Here is a 22997-nt window from a genome sequence, read left to right as displayed (position 1 = left end):
TATTCTTATATCAGACCCACTGAACAGACCACCAAGTCCCCTTCCCAAGAACGCAGACAGAGGACACAAACCCCATTTCTGCTCAGAACAGTATTTTTGCATTTCCTAACTTCCACTTGAAGATCTTCAGGTGTTGCACACAGCAAAATTCTGCTCCACACCACCACTTTGTGGTAGGTAAGCAGCACTATCCTCATTTAACATGGGAGAGGAGATTGGGCGAGGTTAATTGTCTTTCCTAAGGTCACAGAAAAAGCCCGTGGGCAGGACAAAGCAGAGAACTCAAATTCCCCGATCTCACCAGGTTTTTGCCTCTATCCTAATCCTGACCTCGCTATCTGCAAATGGAGAAAACAAAAGTTTGTTGCCTGGGAGGGATTTTTTTTTAACATCTTAAATAGAGATTTGAGGGATGGGGGAGAAGAGGCGGGAAAGGAAAAGAGGGGGAGCTCTTCTTAAAATAGCAATAAAATACATACAGCAGGTTTTTAATATTCTAGGTAACAGGACATACAGCAGCTACACAGACTTCCCTCCTGTGGAGTTTGCTGTACAGTCCAGCAAAAAACACTAAATTTTTATGACCATCATTTGCTCCTCTTTGCAAATCCATCCCATCCTACCTCAGGAAACCCTCCCCATCAATGCCTGATTTGAAATGTACTGCTTCACTGCATGTAATTTGATTGATCGTGTTTTTAATAAATCATAAGCCACAAAAGCTTCAGTTTTGAAGTCTGTTCGAGTAACAGGGAATTGGTCAAAGCAATCCCTATGGCTCTTTACTGTTTCAGTAGCCTAAAACCAGTAGCACACAGACGTGTCCTAGGTGCTCTGCTAGGTCATCTATCATCATCGTGAGACATGAGTTAATCTGTTTTGTCCATTTTCAATTCACATTTTTGCTGGTTTGTGTCTATTGTGACCTAAGAAAATACATGCTTCGGGGTGAGAGACTGGGAACCAAGGCAGCTGGCTAAAGGGGCCATGCTGTTTCCCTGCGTGACCTTGGGCAAACTGCTTGCCCTCCCTGTGCCACAGCCACCCCAACAGCAAAATTAGGGAAAAGCCGGACAGCAGCAGAAAAACAGGCATTGGAGCCAGCCTTCTCTGCTAATAAATGAAAGGACCCAGCTTCAGGCATTTAACTTTCCTTCTAGAGTCACATAATACACTGTTAAAAATAAAAAATGAAATCCAATTAATCATTAAATGCAGTGTGTTTTCTCCAGAAGATAGGAGCAAGAAAGTCTCCTGATGCCAAACCCCGTACTCGAAAAAACACGAAAAGATAACGCTGTTATTTATTAACACGCTTGGTTTTCCTTCCCACAAACATCACACTGGCACTAAACACCAGGCTTGTACTTGTGTTTTGGAGTTGGAAGCTCCCAATGCACGCTGTCTTGAGGTGCAAAACCCTAATGCAAAGTTGTGAACAATCAAGAAGTTTTCCTTTATTACTTACGCCATCCCTGTCACCTGGAGTTAAAGAGTAAGTGAAGCTAGTAAATTAAACAGCATATTTCTATGGAAGAAACAAATTGTAGTCTCAAGCTGGGGAAGGAGGGAGAATTTTGTGAAAAAGTCATTTTCTGACCTGCACTTTGGAAAAAACGACCCTTTTTTCCCTCTACAAATGCCTACAGAATGAGTTTTCTCTACTACTTTAACCACAAATACCCGTAACTTGGAAATTCAGGCTGGGAAGGAACGGGGGGATTTTAGCTTCTTTTGCTCAACACCCTTTGATATGGCACTGAACTGAAACAAAAGAGAGGGCATATAGGTTGTTTTCTTCATTACATGCCATGTTATATTAAAAATAAATAGTCCTAGAGACAAGTGTAATGCTAAAATATAGCATGCTGCTATTTTTCTCTTCAATGTTTGCTTTCATCTTTAATGAGAGTGGAATTCATGTCTGGCAAACACAACTGCCTTAAAAAATTGGTTAAATCAAAGTAGCATCTACGTCGCTGTCAGCATTATTGCCTAAGCAATAATAAATAGAGAAAATCTTCCAGTCAAAAAAATATAAGGAGGTGGTTGAATCGCCCGTTATGAAGTTATGGCTGATGCACAGATAGATAGGTGGATACATAGACAGATAATTTGCTCTTTAATGACTAATCAATCTCATGAGGAATACAGCTGAAAATCCAGCTGATCTGTGCCGTGCTGCTAATTGCTTTATGCACATTTCCAATAGCGGCAAAACAATAAAAGAGGCATTTTGGAGGCAGTGACGAGCTACAGTAATCAGAATAATGGGAATATTGTCACCAGCCGTGAAGGCTTCCAAGAGTCCTGTGGATTACGCCTGTTCTCAGACTTCACAGCAGAGTGGAAATGGTGTTTCTGACACCGAGTTAGAAGAAAATTGAAGTTGTGTCCCCAGCCATCTGCCGGGTGTTGCAGAGCAGGGTGCGAGGGAGGGCCCTGCGCTATGGGGGCACCACGGCGGCTTTGGGGACATCCCCACAGGCACGCAGAGCACCACAAACTTTCAGGGACACCTCAGCTCCTCCTTATTACTGACTGCAGGGAAAAGGCATGAGCCGGCATCGATTTTTTTAAAAACTTTTCTGCGTGCTCGCACAACCCGCCTCCTCGCGGAGCCCCTTAACATGCTGGGGAGCTCCCCGGCCCTTAATGAATCGACGGCATCTCTCCTGCCGCCAGCACGCAGAGCTGAGAACCGGAGGGCTGCTCCACCACCCCCGTACATCATTCACCCCCCGGCACGGAGGCAGGGGAGCACACCAAGGTGTACATCACACATGGGGAGTGCAAGGGGGCAGCAGGCAGGTGGGGACACGGGGGGCTTCCCTAAGCGAGGGAGAAGGCTCCGGCCAGCCTGGCCCCCCTGGTGGAGCTCAGCCCCCGGGGATCGCTGCTCACCCCTCGGGCAGGGGTGGGGATCGCCCCCTCTTTTTTCTTTCTTTTTTTTTCCCGTGGAAAACTTTTCTCTTTCTACCTAGGCTCCGTGGTGTCCCCGGCCGTAAAAGCAAGCGGCGCTCAGCACCCCTCTCCTCCCCGCACCCCCCCCCCCCCCCATTTCCGAGCTCAGCACCATCCTGCCCAGCCCAGCCCAGCCCAGCCGAGCCGCGGCGGCGATACTCACGCTGCTGTTGTGGCCGGACCAGTGCACCATGGCTTGGTTGTGCGCCGCGTCCCCGGTGAGGGCGAAGGTGGTGCTGCCCAGCCGCAGCTCCTCTGCCCCTCGCAGCCTCGCCGCTCTCCCCTCCTCCGGGGGTCCGCGGGGCTGAGCCCTGGCTCCGCGCTGCCCCTCGGCCAAGGGCAGCCCCCGGCCGCCTCCCGCCGCCGCCCGCCGGCTCCGCACCGCCGGGCCCCGGCCCCCGGCCGCGCCGCCCGCCCCCGCGCTGCCCCCCGGCTCCCCGCCCGGCAGCGGCTGCCCGGAGCCCCGCGGCCGGCTCCCCGCCGATCCCGGCGGCGGCGCCTGCCGCTGCTCCAGCCCGAGGCGAGGCCGGGAGGGAGACGAGCAGGGGCCGCAAGTTATCTCGGCGCCGGTGCAGGAGCAGGAGAGAAGTAAGAGCCATGTCCAGGCGAGCAGGGCGGCGTGGCAGGGCGGAGAGCGGCGGGTCCCCTTCTCCATGCCTTGGCGGAGCGAGTCGGGGGGCTCGGAGAGGGAGGGGGGGGGCGAGGCGCTGCGTTTAGGGCTTTTTTTTTTTTTTTTAGGGGCCGGATCCTAATTATAATAATTATTATTTGGGAAGAAAAAATAAAAAATAAAAAGGCTCTTCTTTCTTCGCTCTCCTTTTCTCTTCCCCGTTTTCTCAGACGGTGACCAGAGGAAAAAAAAAATTTAAAAAAAAGATTAAAAAAAGGAAAAAAAGAAAAAAAAAACTCTCCCCGGTAGTTGGATGCTGTTCCTTACTGTTGGTGGATTTCTCTTTTTTTTTTTTTTTTTTTTGAAAAGTGCTTTTCAGTGAAACTGTTCACGTTCGAGGATTTGATCAAGTGAGCGGGTACCACCGCACGGGGGGAGGAGCCCCGAGCCTCGCCAGGCGCCGCCGAGAGCCAGCCCCGAGCCGCCGCAAGCAGCCGCGCTGCGCCGAGCCGCGCCGCCGGGGGCCGGCAGCGGGGCCGGGGGCGGGAGCGGGACCCGGCGCCCAGGCAGCGGGAGCATCCCCCGGGCTCCCTCCCGCCCCGGGCCCCCGCCCGAGGCAAAGCAGCCCTCTTCTCCCCCGGGTGTGTTCGCCCCTACGCGTATGTACAGCTGCGGGGGCACTCCTCGCCCTGGGTGTATCTATACATACGTATTTATATCTATACGCGTGCCTATCCGTGCACAGGGGCAGGAGGAGAAGCAGGTGGGGTGAGAAGCCCCTGGCTGATGTGTCGTCCCCCCCCCGGGTACCAGCGCCCCCACGGCCCCGGCCACCCGGGAACCCGCAGGGGAGCGTCCCCGGCTGGGAAGGGGGCGGGAGGGTTTTTTTGGGGTGGCCAAGGAGGGGCACTATCTGCGGGCAGCTCTCTGGGGCATCGTCCCAGGGCTGCGTGGAGATGGATTTCTTCGGATCATGGCAGCTCCCGTTTCCCCCCCCCCGGCCAGGACACCTACTTTCCCTTGGCAATGCCCAAGGAGTTTTTTTTGTTTTTTTTTTTTTGTTTTTTTTTTTTTTTGCAGCCCCAGTCCCCGGACAAGGTTTGGGGGAATTGCACGGGGGAGGGCGCTGGGCAGGAGCGTCCCCCCCCGTGCGGGTCACCGTCACCCCTGCCACATGCCCCTGGAGCTCTTCACTGCAGCAGCACGGCGGCACTTTCCCCTCGCGTCAAACCCACGGCCGACCTCACCCCCTCCTTCGCCTCCTCCTTTCGGAAAGTGGCCATAATTAGCGCTGTGTTAATCAGCCCACCCTCCCGCTTACCCCATCAGCCATTCTTTCGCCGGCCAAGGACGGATCCGCCGCTGCGCGGCTCTCCCCGCGGTCCCCCCCCCCCCCCCAAACCCGCACCCATCTCAAAGCGGGGACGGCTCCACAGTTCCCCCCCCCCAGATGGCTTTTCCAGCCCGGCAGGGACAAAGGGACCGAGCCAGGCCGGGGGCATCCCCGCGTCCTGCTTCTGGGGTTGCCGGGGGGGGGGGCCTCGCTACCCGCTGCCCCTCGGGAGCTGCCGCGGGGAGAGGAGCGCAAAGGCTGCTGCGAGCGGTGGGGAAAGGGGGCCGGGGGGTCGGGGGGGGGGGCACAGAGCCGAGGGGGTCCTCAGCAGCGGGCACGGCTCTGAGGGAGGGGGAGGCGGGGGCAGGGGAAGCAAAGCCCCCGCCCCCAGCCCGGCGGATGTCAGTCCTGCCTCGGAACCGGCTCCTTCCCAAAGCGCGCTGCCGAAACGCTGCGGGGGTGGCGGGGCCGGGGGCCGGTCCCTGCACCGCTCCCCCCCCCCCCCCCCAATCCCACCCCCCCATGGCACCCCGAGGCGGGGCTGTCAGCTCCGTCCTTACGGGACACCGCGAGATGGGCGGCCCGGGCGGCAGGCAGCGTCCCAGCCCCGGGGCTCGCCGCTGCTGGCCGCACGGGGCTGCGCTGCCCGTCCTGCAGCGGGGCTGCTGCTGGGACGCACAGCAACTGTCCCCTGGCAGTGCCTGAGGTTTCTCCGGTCCCCCCGGGCCCGGCAGCAGCTCGGTGCTGCTCCTGGCCGTCTGCATGTCCAGAACTGCTGTCACCGTGGAGTGAAAGCCACCATGAGGTTAGCAATTCCCACTGTGTAGCCGCCCTACAGTCCATGAAGTCGTGGAGCCCACCCCTCTCAGCCTTGCTGGACACCGTTTAAGACACAGTCTTCATTCTCACCTGGATCAGCCGCTCATTTGTGTGGCATCATCCCTGACTTTGTGACCATAAGACAGGACCTGTTGACACATCTCCTTTCCCAAACCCTGCCACCAAAGCCATCGCTTTGTGTCCACCGCATCCCGCTGTCACCACAAGAGCCCAGGTGTGTGGGACAAAGCACAGTGCGATGGGCTCCATGCCCAGGTGTGCTCACCAGTACTTTCTTTAGGGCAGTACTACCACCACCCCGACAGCAGGTCTCTCCTGCCCTGCAGACAGAAGACAACTAAAATCACGCTCAGTGAGTATCACCCACACTTGTCACGCTCAGGGACAGTCCTGGACATTCAGCTCACACCTTGTCAGCAAGATTACCCCAGGCCCTCATTTCTCAAATGGATACCCAGAAGAAGGGCTGGTGCTTGTAAAGAAAATCCTGACCCCCCTGTTCATCTCTGTTAAATAACAGGAGGCACAGCTGAAGTCCCACAGATGATGCGGGACCCCCTGTTAAAACCCGCTCGCCCTGGAGCCGGGGGCCCTTAGCAGAGGCCGTGGTGCCAAGGCAAGAAGCGGTGGTGCTCTCATCCTTTCCCTGCGCTGGAAGACAAAGGTAACGTGAGCAACACCCCCATCTCCTGCACGATCCGCGAACTGCGTGCCCATCGCCAGCGCACAGCAGAGGGGCTTTGCCAGCGTGCAGCATCCCCGTTGCAGGATCTTCAGGTCTGCACCAAAACCTGACCCCCTGCGAGACAAGGTGACAGGGAGGAACCACCCGACAACCCCAGATCTGCACAGTCTGTCTCCAAGAACAGAAAGGGAAGCCTACAGCACAGTATCCATTACAGGCTGTTTTAATCCCTGGTCTAATCCATTACAATCTGCTTTAATCCCTGCCCAGCTGCAAACATCCACTGAAGAAGCAGGGGTTGGTGTTACGTTCGGTCGGACCACGTTGTTTGTTAATTGATGTAAGGCAACCATATGCCACGGCACCGGGCAGTGCACAAGATTTCCAAGTAAGCAAGAAAGTAAATGTTCCGGAAGGCAAACTGTGGCACAAACGTAAAGTAGCAGAATATGCCTGCAACCGAGGGGGAGCTGGGTTCAGTTAAGGAAAGAAAATTGGGGTGGTTATGTTTGCTTGGAGGGGGTGATTTGGATGGAACAAGTTTAATGACACTAGCTACAGTAAGAAGGAAATAGATCCTGGCATTTATTCCATGCTATGCCCTTCTAAAGCAGCACTGATCATTTGGGGTTTTCATTGTGTATTTTTTTTCCCCCATTTTGCGTCATTTTTATTTGGGAAAAAAAAAAAAAGGCAACCGAAGAGTTAACTCCAACCACACGTGTCAATACCTTCCCCATCACTACCCCCATCCCTTCTGCCTTACCCAGCTCTGCACGTCCTGGTCCCAAGCTCCTGCAGGGCTGCACACCCCCAGGCCTCCTCGGGGGCCCACAGTTTGTCTCCCAGCCACTGTCATCCCAGGAAAGTCCCGAGTGGGAGCTGGAGCCTTTCTTACCGGAACCAGAAAGAAAGGGGTCGGGGAAGAGATCATGAGAGGGAAATCGAGGGATAGGAACAGAAAGTAATGCCCCAGCCTCACTGCACTCTTTTCACCTCTCTGCAGGTCTCCCACACAACTCAAGCGCTCCCAAGGGAGGAAATCCCACACGTACTAAGAGAAAAATCAATGCTTGCTTCACTTAACTTTAACCCATTTATTACGGGTGAGACCAGCCACTGGAAAACAAAGCAGCTCTGTGATAACACTGTCTCGTCTGCTAAGGAAAGGCCTGAATCTACGTAAGCTAAAACAATGAAGAGCTGAAGTGTCCCTCAGTAACGTCAGACTGGAGACTGCCTGCACGCGGGCCTGTTTCTATAGGTATAGGACTGCCCCTGCTGCGGGACAGATTTCCTCCTAGCACAGCCAGGCAGGGTGTGCCACAGACCAGCCTGCCCCCAAAGCACGGCAGGACCACGGCAGGGAGCCTTCAGCACCGCTGGACTCGCTGTGGAGCTGAACAGCGGCTGCCGGCGGGCACCATGCAGGTGCCGCAGGAAGGAGTCTGGGGGGAGAATTCCCCTCTCATTCAGGAGCGCTCAGACAACCCCACTGTCCTCACCCACTGCTGGGGTTGCTCAACAGGTGCTCAAGCTGCAGAGCACAGATGAAGGACTCGGCAACCCACAGAGAAGGCAGAGGGGTTGTGAACACCCTGGGGAGATTCTGCAGGCTTCAGGTCACGTTCCTAGTCAGTGTTGGGTGCTGGTGTTGCTCCTAAAGCCGAGACTAGAAAATCCCCTTCTGCTGATAATTTTCGGCATCATCGGGAACGTCAGAGAGCTGATCAGAGTGGAAACAGTGCGTGGATTTGCGGCATATACAGAGATTAGTTGCGCAGCTCACAAGTTCACTGTGCTGAATTCACTGCATACTGCAGGTCACGTACATTTCTGTCTTGGAAACCCCACTAGAAATACAAGAACCTGTCTCCCCAATTTCAAATTATCCAAGACCTAAGTAAAATCCAACATTTTCAGAAGCATTTGCCAAATTTTTGAAAGCGTGTTCCTCGGAGTCTCTTAGAAGACACTGACTGGGTCAGGGCATTTAAACTTGCAGCCTCTCTTTGTCTTCTGAATTCAAAGAGCTCCTCTGCAAGCTGGATCTAACTGTGCTACATATAATGAAGAGAGGCATAATCATGGCTTAAGATGTTATAATATCCAAGAACATGCTGTGAGTACTAAGATATCCCCTCTGGAGAAAATCTGATTAAAAACAGGGAATCCGACTAATATTGACCTGGTCATTGATTCAGAAAGCATAAGTGACTAATTTCCCTTCCCCTCCCAAGGTCTGCCTCCAATTTACAGGTTCCATGGAGAAGAGCAATCCTCCTGTCTAGCAGCAGCTTTGTGCACCTCTCATCAGCTCCTCATTTCTTGTTGTTAATGAAGCCTCGTGTCTGTGATTGTTTAGGGGTGGTTTTTGCCTCTGAGAAGCAGAGCACAAGCACTGCCTTGCTGTGCAAAGAGAATCTTAGCAAACCTGAAACCTATTCTCTACTTGTTCCACTCCTTCCCTAGGGCACAGCGGGACCTGGAAAGGTTCACGTCTTCTCTTCAAGACATTCACAGCAGGAGCTGGGGCTACTGTGACTTCAGGGACAGGCAGCTCTTTGCCAGAGCTTCAGGGGCAAGGTTTAGCACAAACTCCTGGAAGAAGACAGGCACAGTGCTAAACCTTGTCATGTCTTGCTGCTGGGGAAACACCCTTCAAACACCCTCCCCCTTCTGCCAGCAGAAGAGGTACCCACCCTGACCACTGTGCTGCTCAGGTGACCCCCGTTAACAACAGTTAAAGCATTTCAGCTGTTCCTTTTTTTTTGACTGAAGCATGTCAGGGAGAGTGGTGGAGCTCAGCTGGCACATCTGAAGCTGTGGTAAATACGTAGCTGATGACAGTAACCCCAGCTGTCAGAGCAAGATGTGTCCGTGACCCAAGCATAGCTTGTGTTTAAGCACAGGCCTTGATTTAGGGTTTTGATAACTACCAGATTTCACTAGCCACTGAGATAAGGCTGTTACAGAAGTGACTAGCATTTATAAAGCCTTTAAAAATGGGATCTTGGGAGGTGACATAATTCATTCACCTCTCTCTCAAACGGAGTCAACCGCGCTTTAACTAAAGCACAGTACAATGGGTGAATCACAGCTAAACAATAGGATCAGACTCGGTTAAAGGGGAAAGGAAGAGATTTTTAGAAGATGTGAAAGCAGCCAATGAAGGACAAATTGTGCTCTGTCAGACTCAAGTTGTCCCTCCCCATGCTGCATTGTGCAGGAAGGTCTGATCCTAGAGCAGCCTTCCCTTCTAGAGGAGCCCTGGGACTGTCTTATTGCAGAGATCGCTGTTACGATCCAAAGATTGCAACAGTGCCAACCCTAAAGCACATTAAGGGGCAATCCGCCCATCAGTGCTGTACTGCAGGCTGTAAACCAAGGTCCCCAAAAAGCCAGAGAAGTCACACAACACAAACTTCAGCCAAGAGGACAGCTAAGGAAGGCATCACTAACTGGAGATGATCGCATCTTCTCCAAGGCTCCCAGTGCACGTAGATAATGTTGTCCTCAGTAATCCCAGCAGATTCATTTCCTCACCTTGTCTGGCAGAGAAAACTCCAGGGAAGAAATTTAAAGCCAAGAAAACCAGGTCTGATCTAAAAGAGCACAAGGAGAAAGTTCAAAAACATCCACTGCAAAGTTTCATGACAGAATCTCCCTGCTTTTCCACCATGCCGCGGCCCCTGTGGCAAGGACCAGCAGTGCCTATATTGGAAATTCCAGTCGAGGCAGGACTCAAGCTGTCTTTCAGCAGGACTTAGTAGCTTCAAACAAGTAGGGACCAAACATCAGCCACATTCAAGTCCCCACAGGCTACTGTCAAAAGAAACAGCAAGAACCCACAAATCCACAAGGATGAAAACTTCCCTTGATAGACTCGAGCCAATCAGATACTGCACAAGGAGGTGTTTTAGAAAACACTTTCCCAGAAATCAGAAACAAGAGAAAAATGATGGAAGGTGGCTCTTCCCACCCCGCAGAGCTCACACTAGAAGAATGGAGCTGCTCGGTCAGCGGCACAGAAACTCTCTGCAATTAAGACTTTGCTCTCACCCCAGGTACTTTTTCCACTTTGTTTCCTCTTCCAGGCAAATCTTTCCCCCTTTCTCTCCCCTACAAAGCTTGAGATAGACCTACAAGGGCAAGGAGCTGTTTCTTCCTCTCTGCTCAAGGTAAATCCAAAGCTGCTCTGTGTGCGTGTGCGCGCACAAAGGCAGAATTTTCTTAGCTAGCTAGAGAGAAACAAGTCTGGCAGGGACCCTGGCTTTGATGGTGGGACTTCATAGGAGGATGTTCAACCTGCCGCAGCTTGGTGCTGTTTTCTCTCCCACAGCAAAAAAATAATAATAAAAAAAAAAAAAAAAACACCTTTTAAGATTCTCATCTATGGTTATTTTTTGCCCTCTCTTAAGACCAACCCCAAACAAAAGAGACGCTGAACTACAGCACTGAGGAAAGACTTTATGCCAGGCAACATGAGTGGAAGGGTGTATATCTAGTGGGGAAGAACAGAATGAAAAGAAAGAATTAATACAGGGAAAAAAATAACACCGAACTACAGCAAGAAGCAGCTGGCTGTAGGCAGGTGTTTCTTACCAAGCCCGTCCTGGCAGTCCCCCACAACTCCAGTGCACTGATTTAGCAACAACAGATCTCACATTGACTCCTGAGAAGAGCCAGGTTGAATCAAATCTCATGTAAATGGGGTTTGAAACATTTTGAAAGGAGTCGTCCCAGGTGAATTCATGCTCCCAACACTTCTAAGCCAGGAAGTAGGACAAAACTAAGCGGCAGCTATTACAGCCTTTGCTAGAATGTCTTGGCTCATAGCTTCAGCTCCCTAAGGACTCACTGAAGTTTCGCACAACCACAGGAAATTAGAAAAACATGATTGGCCCCGTGAAGTGTACAACATGTAACCCACACACCATGTGATGCTTGCTCAATACCAGGCTGGCAAAGACTGGGGATCACTCCTGCATGATCACTTCCATGAAGCAAATGCCAATTACTAAGTTAATAATTATTTAAGTTCCAGTGATGCCTACAGCTCCTATCAGAGTTTAGGAAAAGGCCTGCAAAGGCAGCAAAGAGACAATCCCCACTCTGAAGTCTGACTGTGCCTCTCGCAGACAGCACACTAGTTCACTGCCTTCAGACAGGGTGAATGGGAACCTCGAAGAATGCTAATCTTCACAAACCAAAAATGCTGCTGGGGCAAATCAGGGACTTCATCTGGAGGAGGAGGAGGAAGGGCCTGCATTTTGTGCAGCACAAAACATGCAGCAGGCACTACTGGGTGCCCAGGCAGAGGAGTCAAAACCTTTTATTACTCCCCTTCCCTTAAATGAGCACCTGACCACAACATTTGTTGCTCCAAGCACATAATATATTTATCTTGCATACTGCTAAGCAATTTAACAGCTGCCTTCTTTTGGTGGTTCCTCAGCTTTGTTACAGACATCCAGTGCAGCACCATAGAGACCACTCTTGACATTCTCCTGTTTCTGAATCTGTCCAGTACCTGGTGATTTTAGTTGTACTCTGGAGCTGAAGAGCAATCTCAAAGGGGTTAAAATTCAGGGACGCAAATGAAAGTGCAATTAATAAGCCAGCTACATAAAAGATCCTCATGCTCATAATGCAATCGCCAAGGGTTGAACATTTTTCCTTAGGCTTACTCTACTCCATTACTGCAATAATGCATGGTAATATAGTTAACATTGATTTGCCGCAAGGTACATGTACTACATCTGCAAGCTAACAGGGAAAAGGGGGGAGGCGCTCTCCTTGAAAGGCTGGAATTACTTAATTATCTAAGGAAAATGACATGCAGATTTAACTGCACAGGGAAGGGCTAGGACTGACTTCCCCTGTTCCCAGAGAATACAGAATAGCACTCCTCGGCTACGTGACCTCCCTGCAAAACAAACGCTCTTGGTTTGTTATTATTAATTACCCTGGCTCCTATCACTGCAAGTCAGAGGTGTTGATACTTCGCATCACCCCCAGCTATGCTTGCTATTCATAAATCATACTGAGAGGAGTTGCCAAGGGAGGAGAGGAAATACTAAAGGAAACTCATAAGCATCTCTAAACAGGCAGCTGCTGTTCAAAGTGGCTGCAGTCCTCTGCAGAGAGTCAGACGTAAGCCAGTATCAGTGTTACAAGGCAGCAGGAGACAAATGCCAGAAGTGGGCAGGCAGGACAGGGAAATAATGCATTCAGATAGAAAAGGTAAAGGAAAGAAGATGGCCTGGGGGATTAACCGGAGCAAAGAGGGCCTTTCATCTTCACAGCCACAGGTCAGATCAGATGGTCTGATAAAAGCTGAAAGGCACTATTATTACAGATTATTAATCTGTAAGGGGCTGACTGTAGTCTGAACAGAGAGAGAGGAGAGAGTTCTAGTGGTCAAACCAGCACTGGTTTCCCTTTCAGAGCCTGGAGCAAGACATTTAAAACCTCTTTCCCAGTTTTCCAGCTGAAAAATGGAGCTGAAATTGCCTCACTATTCTGAAGGTGAAGTTCTGACCAGGGCTTTGGCCGTCCCACCCCTCCTACTCCTTTATACAATTAGACATTCCCCAGAAAGCATTCACACTCAGCTCCTCTCAATAGCTGTGCTTCAGCTGTTACTCCTTTTTAAAGGTGTGTCCGTAGTAAAAAAGTAAGAAATGTTAGGGTGACACCTGAGGGATTTATCTCAGCCCGGTTACTAGACAGATGCTGGCACTTTCTGACCAACGCCGGTCATGCTATCTGGCTGGCAACAGGACGACATGGAATCAGATCTGGGTGAGAAAGGAGGGTGGGGGCACCTGGACCCCACGTTATCCCAAGATGGAACACATTCTCCACTCACAGCTTTTTGCTGACTCTTTTTAAAAATCATTTCAAACTTACAAACAGCTGAGACTTGGGAACAATGTTTGCTGGAAAGGAATGGTAGCTCATAGATCACTCGAGGTACGGTGAAAAAAAAGAGGAGCTTTCTGGCACTAACCCTTCGTTTGGCCACACTTCCTTGCCAGTTCAATTCTATTACTTTGGGGAAAGGAAATGTTCTTCCCCTCTTTCCTCTTCTATCTTTTGTAGCACGATGTGAAGAAACTAAAGATTTCAGGTGTTTTGTTCTTTTTCCAGCTGGGGAGGGAAAATGTTTTCTATTTCCTCACATTGCGCCTTTTAAATACTTCCTCACCCCCAGAAGCTTGACAGCGTGGAAAAAGAACCAATGAAAGTAAAACAGAAACAGAAGAAATCAGCTGGAAGTTATTCGTTCTAGTCTTCTATCACGTATCTAAGAAAAAATGGACAAAATAGGGTTAAAATATGATCTTCAAGCACTACTCATCTGTAATTCTGAAATATGGAGGTTACTGGTCTCTGAAAATCAGAGGGAAGAAGCAAACTTTAACAGAGAAAGTCTTTCTCTGAGTCATTAATTTTTTCTTTAAATATTTTTAAACCGAAGTTTTTGATTAAATCAAACAGATTAGTATTAGTTATTTGCTATGTAAATTTTACAAATAGCAGGTTCAGGCTGACACTGTACTTTCCACAAGTGAATTTCTCATTAATACTGTAATAGCATTTCATGCTGCAATTAACTTTCCCCAGCCCAGACAAACAGAGTATTTCTTACTCCTCTCTCTAGGTTTTCCCCTGCACTGCCATCATCACTGCAGTACCAACACAGGAGACTCACAAGGACCTTTAACTGGCAGCTAAAGAGTCTTCTCTGCTGAGGTCCCTCATCGAGGTCCACCTTTATCACACAAGTAGACACAGGAGGGAGCTCACACACCCCCATTCACATTGAGGTTACATCCCTCCCTGCAGCAAAGAGAGTGATTTAATATCTCAAATTCTCAGTTCGGGGCTCCTTTAGGTCTTGGACTTAGATTTCACACCTGCTAGAGCAGGGCTCCACCCTTCTAGGTAGCAGAGCACCTGGTACGTGCTCCCCTCCACACCAGCAAGAGAAAATCTGTAGCTGTGTTGGCTGAGCTGGGACCAGAGGGTGAAATCTTTGCTCACTAGATTTGCCAGTCCCCAATGAGGCTGCACACACACCTGCAATGTAACATTGCTCTGAGGTTGCCTTTTAACTTTGCTGCTGGTCTCCTACTTCCCCCTCAAGCCAGACCTGACAAAGACAACCCTAGGATTTTCTCCTCATTAGCCTCCTCCTGTTGTGCCCAAGCTGGATGCTCCTGAGCGCAGCAGAAGCCATCTCATGAGGAAGAGGGAGTAGGCGTTCCCTCTATTCATTTTTGTTTGCTTGTGCACACACCTAGGCAAAGTTCTTGAAGGTAATGCCAACTGACCCTTTGGATTCCTTTCTACAGCAGGTTTCGTTCCCTGTTTCCACATCACACGCACATGAGGCTAGGAAGCCCTTGAGGCCATTTACCATACAATTAAATAAAGCTTTTGATCAAACCACCTTGCAGTCAAGCAACTGTAAGCACATGTTTAGATTAAGCGCTTGCTTATCTGCCAGGCTACGGCCAAAAAGAGCACATCACTGTATTTGAGCGTGTGTTTCTGTAAAAAATTGAGTAGGCACTGACAGTGCATCCTATTGTTCTAGCTTTTCCTCCATTCCTTCACGTCAGCATATCAGGTAAATTTTGGCTGTATTGGGTTTATGTGGCAAGGTTTTGGCAGCGGGGGGGGGGGGGGGGGGGGGGGGCAGGGGTGGCCTCTGTGAGAGGCAGCCAGAAGCTGCCCCATGTCAGATCAGCTCCTGCTGGCTCCAGAAGGAACCCACCACTGGCCAGAGCCATGAGCAATGCTGGTTGTGCGTCTGGGAGTGAAGATTTAAGGAAAAAACTGTTGTGCAACAGCAGCTGAGAGGAACCAGCCCTGCAGCCACCAAGGTCAGTGCAGCAGGAGGGCAGGAGGTGCTCCAGGCACACAGCAGCAGTACCCTGCGGCCTGTGGAGAGGCCCCTGGTGGAGCAGGCTGTCCCCCTGCAGCCCACGGGTCCCACACGAAGCAGATCTCCACGCTGCAGCCCGTGGAGGAGCCCCCGGTGGAGCAGGTGGATGTGGCCTGGAGGAGGCTGCGGCCCATGGAGAGCCCCCGCAGGAGCAGGCCCCGGGCCGGAGCTGCAGCCCGTGGAGAGGAGCCCACGCAGGAGCAGGGGGTCTGGGGGGAGCTGCCGCCCGTGGGGGACCCGTGCTGGAGCAGTTTGCTCCTGGGGGATGGACCCCGTGGTACGGAGCCATGTGGGAGCACTTCTTGAAGAGCTGCTGCCTGTGGGCAGCCCCCACAGGATCAGCTGGGGAAGGACGGCATCCCGTGGGAGGGACCCACGTGGAGCAGGGGCAGAGAGTGACCATGAAGGAGCTGTGGAGATGAAGTGACAAGCACTGACCTCAGCCCCCATTCCTCGTTGTTCCCCTGTGCCTCTCAGGGGGAGGACATAGAAGAGGATGGCTGAGGGAAGGTGTTTGTGGTTTGCTTTTAGTTCTCACCGCTCCAGTCTGTTAGTAATAAGCAATAAATCATATTGATATTCCTAAATCGAGTCTGTTTTGCCCACAACGATAATTTGTGAGGGATCTCCCAATCCTTATCTCAACCCTTGAGCACTTTTCCATTCCATTTTCTCCCCCTCTTACTTTGAGGACAGGGAGGGAGAGAGCAGTTGTGGTGGAGTTCAGCTGCCCAGCAGGGTGAAAAAAACACAGCAAGAAAGCTAGTTTTGATCTAGCTTCAGAAGAGGTTTTGGAGTATGTGATTCTTTACTGTATTTCTTTACAGTCCCCAAACTACAAGCACCAGGGAAATACCAGTCTGTAACAGCTGCAGCAGCAAGAATGAATCTGGATGTATTAGAAAGTCCCAGCAGAACACACGTGTCCAAGAGGACATCATTAGATGTAAGGAAGATTACTGACTTTTAACTTCTTCCTTCTTTTTCTAATTCTACTGCTTATCATTGATGTAGGGATGTAATTAATAGCAACCTCCTTTCAAGCCAGTGCTGGGATGCTGCTGCTAGACGTCTTCTTTCCAGTCAAACCCATAGAGAAGCCCCAGCTGCTGAATTATCTTCATGGCTTCTCATCATTTGCAATGTGAGATCACTCTTCATTTGAGGAAAAAAGTCTGTCTTGGTTTAATTTTTCATTTCTCTGTCTTCCTTGTATTTACAAGCACATTTATTTTCTAACAGGCCTGTTTCTTCTGCATTTGTAGAGTGTACTTTACACCCCTGGAGAGAACAGACATTCTCCATTACCTTCCGAGCAGACCCAGCGGGGTATCAGAGAGTGCAGTTTTCTCAGGGTCTGCTCCTCTGCCTCATTCATTACTGACTGAATACCTGCAGAATGAAAGCGTGAGTCAGCAGCCCCCGCTGCTCTGAATACACCCTGTCACGGGAGGAGCCAGCAAAACAAACGGGTGACATTCTTATCCCCTGGTTCCAGCAGATTCCAGAGGGTTTTGCAAACTATTGAAGGCAAATGCAGGTCATACATTGACTTTTTTTTTTTTTGAATGATTTAAAGGGTATGCAGTTAGAACGACTCAGCTGGGCAACTGAGATAGTATCCATGGCAAAGTGAACTAAAAAGCCCAGCATCCTTGACAGTACTCTGCCTTCTGACACAGGCATGGTCAGGTTTTCTGAATGATTTTACTCCTTTAATTCATTTCACTTGCTGCCCTGAGCAGAGGTCAAAAAATTATGTGTGATGAGGACTACACTTCACCTCAAAAGGGAGTTTCTCCTTATTTATATATTCCCTTTCCCAACTCTACAGCTTCAAAAGATAAGTCTTATTCATACTTGATGTGAAAATTGGCAGTCCACATACTCCAGAACCTTTCTCATCTCGCCTGGTGCATTGATCTCTCCTTGCCAAGGCTGAAGGACACAGATGCCTGCAGGACTAACATTAATACTGTTTTGCATACCAACCAATTACAAGGGTGTACTCAGAGAAATTATCATCAGCAATTCCTTGACAATATCTCCCATTAGATGCAATATTAAAGCCTGGATCTTTACAATATGCTCACTAATAAATGGGCCCCATACTGGAAGCTGCTCAGGATCTTTTTTTAAAGATCTGAGCACCACCATTTAAATCAATGACAGTCAAGGCAACTAACTCAGTGGTCTGAATAGTGTTCTGTACATGACATTTTCCTTGCTGGTGTGGGCACACAGTAATGTTTCAATGTACACCAGAATCCCTTGTTACACCAGCAAAGCCAGGTGTAATTGTGAAAAGTGACAGAGTACGATTTCACCTTGTACCTTTGTCATAATTTACATCAGCAGCAGGCGGGTACAAGTAGGCATGTTTCTAACACTCAGCTCTCACTTCACTGTACAAAATGCAGCTGAGCGGAAAATCAGCCCCACAGAAATACTTAGGATGTTGGACTCCTGGTCAGAAACAGCTGCCCATGGGGGAATGATCAAACTCTACTTCATATCCTGACATCAACGATGCTTTACTCAGAATCCTGCAGAGAAGTATTTCCTGGGAAAATACTTCCAGTATTATCCTGGGACGGGGCAACCCTGGCTATATGTACAGACCGGGCGACGAGACGCTGGAGAGCAGGCCCCCAGAGAGGGACCTGGGGGTTGTGGTTGACAGCAAGTTGAATATGAGCCAGCAGTGTGCCCTGGCAGCCAGGAGGGCCAACCGTATCCTGGGGTGCATCAAGCACGGCATCGCTAGTCGGTCAAGGGAAGTGATTGTCCCTCTGCTCTGCGCTGGTGCGGCCTCACCTCGAGTACTGTGTGCAGTTCTGAGCACCACGGTACAAAAAGGACATTAAACTGTTGGAGAGTGTCCAGAGGAGGGTGACGAAGATGGTGAAGGGCCTAGAGGGGAAGACACATGAGGAGCGGCTGAGGTCACTGGGCCTGTTCAGCCTGGAGAAGAGGAGGCTGAGGGGGGACCTCATCGCAGTCTACAACTTCCTCGCAAGGGGGAGTGGAGGGGCAGGTGACCTATTCTCTGTAAACACCAGTGATAGGACCCGTGGGAACGGTGTTAAGCTGAGGCAGGGGAGGTTTAGGCTGGACCTCAGGAAGAGGTTCTTCACTGAGAGGGTGGTCGCACACTGGAACAGGCTCCCCAGGGAAGTAGTCACTGCACCAAGCCTGTCGGAGTTTAAGAAGTGATTGGACTGTGCTCTTAGTCACATGGTCTAAAATTTTGGGTAGACCTGTGCGGTGCCAGGAGTTGGACTTAATGATCCTTATGGGTCCCTTCCAACTCGGGATATTCTATGATTCTACGATTTATTAGGCAGTGAGAAGCATTCATCCTTCCTCCAACAAAGCCCCCCCAGGTTCATCATGTCTCCAGGAGCACTCTTGGAATCCACCTCATTGGCTTTGAAACACTTTCCCTGGCACAAATGCACATAAAAGTGTATTTATTTCAAGATCTGGATCATATACAAGCTCCAACCCAAGTCCTGAGACACTAAAAACTCAAACACAATGTAAAAAACGAGCCATTTTACCACTTACTAACATTGCATGCAAGGCTGTGGAAGCATTAACTTTCTCTACCGCACTCTTCCCTGCCACACAAACCCACCTCCAGCCCCTTGCCAGCCCTAGCAATCTCCCAGAGAGCACATTCACACATGCAAACTACCTTGGATCCTAGGTGTGCAACCCCTCAATAAACCCAGCAGAGACTGAAGCAGCCCCTTTCCTTGGGGAACACCCACTGCGTTTGCTCCCTGACAGCTTGGATCGTCCCCGCGGCCATTCCATCCTAAGAGCGGTTATCTCACAGCTGCAGCAGCAGAGATACATCTGCTAGCTGAGCCTGGCTGGGTTCTTCTCATAGGGAAGAGATAATGCAAGAAAGCCTGAGGATGGTGACGAGGAGAAATAGTTGGCCTGTCATGCCATTTTACATTAAAGGGGGTGCAAGGAAAAAGTATGTCTTAAACATACCGGTGATTAGAACAATAAATAAAATGTATCTGGTGCTCCTTTCTCTATCCTTCCCCTCCCTAAGATTTTCCCTTAAACACAACAGTAGATTTTATTCCCAGATGTCATCTGCTTTTTCCCAGACATTTTTGATTTGTCTGTGCTTTGTTTCACTAGAAGAGGAAATACAGCTGAGTATTTTCACCTTAACTGCATTTGTTGTTTAGTGTTTTGCACTGTTTTTAGTGGGCAGGCTAAATGTTTGTTAGAAAACATGTTTTGACAAAGGAGAAAAGTCATTTCCAGCTAGTTCTAGCTGTAAGAAAAGTGAGAGCTCTACATGGCTCAATGAGTCTGTATCAGAGATTTAAAAGGTGCCAATTTAAGATCTAATCCCAAAGCCCTTGCATGAGTGGTCCCATTAAAAGGAGAACAAATGTAATCTTTGCCCTCATAGATTTATATTCGTTGTCAATATAAGCAAATGAGAATGAAAGAAACTTGGAGCCAAAGCCTGTCCTCAGTTGCACCGCTTCAAAGAAACTCTCCAGGCATCAAAGGACAGGCTTTTAATTAACACTGGCAACACACGGAATTGAGGCAGGCACATATGGTTTTTATGTTGACAAGGGTGGTATCATTTTACACACTCTTGTTTCTCTGAATGACACAATACATTTGAAAGACAAAAGCTAGGATGTCTTCATCATAATGCACTGATAGTAACTGCTATGTCCGGATTCACCCTTCATTAGTTGCTGAGGTTTAATCAAAACACTTCTCTAAACAACTCTACCTGAACATCGCAGTCTGTAATTATCCCTGCATCTCAGTGATGTCTGTGTGTGAGCGTCAAGGCAATGATTGATCGATTCTCAATATTCCACCACTTATGATATTTCCAAGGTAAACAACTCCCTTCTCCATTGGGAAATAATATCTAGGCTAAATCAAATTGCAAAGTACTAAAAGAAAGCTAGCCTCCTCCATATTAATCTTAAACCATTTATGATAGATCAAGGCGTTGAGTCTTCAGATCTAATGAGACTTGTGTGCTCTGAAGCAACTCTTTAATTGATAAGTCAGGAGATGAACAACCAGGTTTGTATCATGGAGAAAAAAAATGGCATGAACAGCTTGTTCCCAACCCAACTGGAGTGTGGAGGAATTCTTGACTCCCACTTTGAGTGTGAAGAGAAACCTATTCATCGCCTGAATTCGTTTCACCACTCCTTGGGCACCTGGCTCAGAAAATCTTCTGTGTACTGCATATTTGGAAAAATAGAAGCCATGTCATCAGTTTATCTTGTTCTCCCATACCCTAAAGCTTCTTAAAAACACTGTAAAGCCTCCTTGATGTGAATATAAATTATTTTTATGCTATGATACCCCGAGTAATACACAGGAAACTGACCTACATGAAAATGAAGCCTGCTGAATGATTCTCTCTTGTGAAATCTGGCTACTGGTGACGAGCAAAGACAGGAATGGGAGAGAAATTGTCTCTGAGTGTTAGAAAAGGTACTGGTGCGGCAAAGCAGGATGCTGGCAATGTTTTATTTAGATGTAACGTAAACCTAGCTTCCACATAACAGTCGTGATCTAAAGGCTGTCATGTTAGAGGGCAGATTGTATCCGTACCTCCAGTCAAGTTTGTTCCTTACTGATAAGTAGCAGTACTGAGATAAGACCAATGAATCCCAGAGGAATGAGCACAGAGTTATGCTTTAAATAGACCAACAAATCCACAAGAGAACAAGATCCCACTGACCATTTACTCGCTCTATGAGAGCAAAATTGAATTAAGCTCGGGGTCAATCTGTTGTCCTTGCATTAACTCCAGCCCACATACACTTCAGCCTGCAAACTGGCCCACCCCTCAGTTTAGCACCCCTCAGTCCAATGGACTGAAAATAGAGCTGCTTCTCTCCACAAGCACTCTCCCAACCTCAGTACCTATTAACTACTCTGAGTATTTCTAGATTTCCTCATTTTTTCCCCCATTTCCTCATTGGTCTCAATCCTGTATCACAAAATGGCAAAGCTCCTTTGGAGTTAACCTCAGAAACGGGATCTAAGCCCACAATGGGGTTTTCAAAGCTCTTGGCAGTGGCCTAAATTCAGTCTCTTTGAGCAACAGTAAAAATTTTCACCAAGAGCAAAATTAGGTGCTTCAGATAACCCCACTTCAACTCTGTAACAGCATTTTTCTCTGCACTGCACTTTGCAGTCCTCTTTGCTCTACAGATGCCATGTACATTATAAATCATAGGCAGGCAAGGATCCTACAGCATTTCTTTGAACCTTTTCTCTCCCCCCCTGCCAAAATACCAAGACAGCTGAACTGCACAAAGATGTTTATTCTCCCAGAAAGAGCAGCAGCGCTTTCTTTGACTAATGCTGGCTTGGCACATGAACTCTGATTAACTCCTGTCATGTTAAGTCACATCGTTTGCAAACTGCCCCCATTTCCCTCCCTCAGCCCCTCCACCAAACAACAACAACAACAAAAAATCACCGATTCAAGGAGAAGAAATGGGATCAGAAAAGGAAAAAAAAAATTAAGGAGTTTGTTTCTCACTGAAAGGCACATGTTCTTCAGAGGCAAAGATGACAAGGTTTTCATGTTTGCTGACCTGAAAAAAATTGTATTTACAGAAGTGTGAAGGAAATCTGTTCCATTAATTTGCTTGCATTTTATCCCCCATAACATTAGGAACATAACCCTTTCTGTCTCCCCCATCAGATGACATTCCACATCAGAGCTAGGCTGAGGCCACTGTCATGCCCCATTAAGCATTAGTGGACTTTTCTCAGCCAGTTGAAGTATTTAAAAACTCCCTAGAAAACACATTAATCAAACAGATCCATAGTTGTGTAAAATTGACGTTTTTAAATATACCATATTTAATAAGAAATGGACTGTCAAGCAGCTTCAACATGCCAAATTGGCATAGCTCATTGAATCTCCTGGCTTATGAACAACACGTAGAAGTACAGCCCCTTTTATGTCTATTTTTTTTCCATATTTTATTCTTTTTTTTTCTTTTTTTTTTTTTTTAAGAAAATCAAAGCTAAAATCTAAATATAGAAGCAACGGACAAAATTTAGTACAGAAGGTAACCTGAGGGTCATGAAGCTGATGTCAGACCAGAATATAACCAATTTACCTGTGTGAGAAAACTAATATGTGTATTCACATGCCCCATAAAATGTATGGCTCCTATTTTAAAACAAAGCTGACAAATAGTTGTACAATTTTGAAAATGGACCACTTTTCATGATCTTGCAAAGTCACACGCAGCATGCTGCGTTCCAATTACAAACTAAATGGCATGCATTCACTAGCAAATAGGAAACAGAAAATGATTTGCTTTGAACACCCTGCATCAAGAGAAAGAGTTTCAAGTGGCACAGTATAGAAAACATCTTCAGCATGCATTTAATCCACACAGATCAACATTTGAGGGTTTGCAAAATTAGCAACCAGCATATCAAGTACCCCTGCCCCATTACACAATTATAGCACTCCTCAGCCCCACAAAAATATTTATTTATAATCGTCTTGTTGCTCTGTGTTTTCTACTGCTGGAAGCTATCAGGAATGCATGTCACTTCT

General features: G+C 48.7%; 2 protein-coding genes across 6 annotated transcripts in view; one reads left to right on the top strand and one right to left on the bottom strand.

The window, feature by feature from the left end:
• Positions 1–22997, bottom strand: part of SORCS3 (sortilin related VPS10 domain containing receptor 3) — a 313425-nt gene that overhangs the window by 280742 nt on the left and 9686 nt on the right. The window contains exon 1 of one of the 4 annotated variants that reach the window (XM_080597781.1): positions 3128–3958. The exons of 1 other annotated variant lie outside the window; for it this stretch is intronic. In XM_080597781.1, the coding sequence (XP_080453907.1) occupies positions 3128–3563 (436 nt within the window). In that variant the 5' untranslated portion in view covers positions 3564–3958. Of the gene's footprint in view, positions 1–71; positions 3047–3127; positions 3959–22997 lie in introns of those variants that run through there. 2 more of the 4 variants (XM_080597774.1, XM_080597784.1) reach the window with 2 other exon arrangements.
• On the top strand, positions 4175–12000 carry LOC308197402 (uncharacterized protein). 2 transcript variants are annotated; one of them, XM_080597822.1, is made up of 3 exons: positions 4175–6411; positions 6703–6820; positions 7439–12000. In XM_080597822.1, the coding sequence occupies exon 1, from the start codon at positions 4361–4363 to the stop codon at positions 5732–5734; it is 1374 nt and encodes a 457-aa protein (XP_080453948.1). In that variant the 5' UTR covers positions 4175–4360; the 3' UTR covers positions 5735–6411; positions 6703–6820; positions 7439–12000. The 2 variants fall into 2 exon arrangements, with proteins under 2 accessions (XP_080453948.1, XP_080453947.1); XM_080597821.1 differs by having other exon boundaries at positions 4175–6820.

This window comes from Anser brachyrhynchus, assembly GCF_964034855.1.
Source record: "Anser brachyrhynchus genome assembly, chromosome: 6".
Lineage (NCBI taxonomy): Eukaryota > Metazoa > Chordata > Aves > Anseriformes > Anatidae > Anser > Anser brachyrhynchus.
The sequence above is the reverse complement of the archived record's forward strand: the minus strand, read 5'-3'. Positions and strand labels throughout refer to the sequence as shown.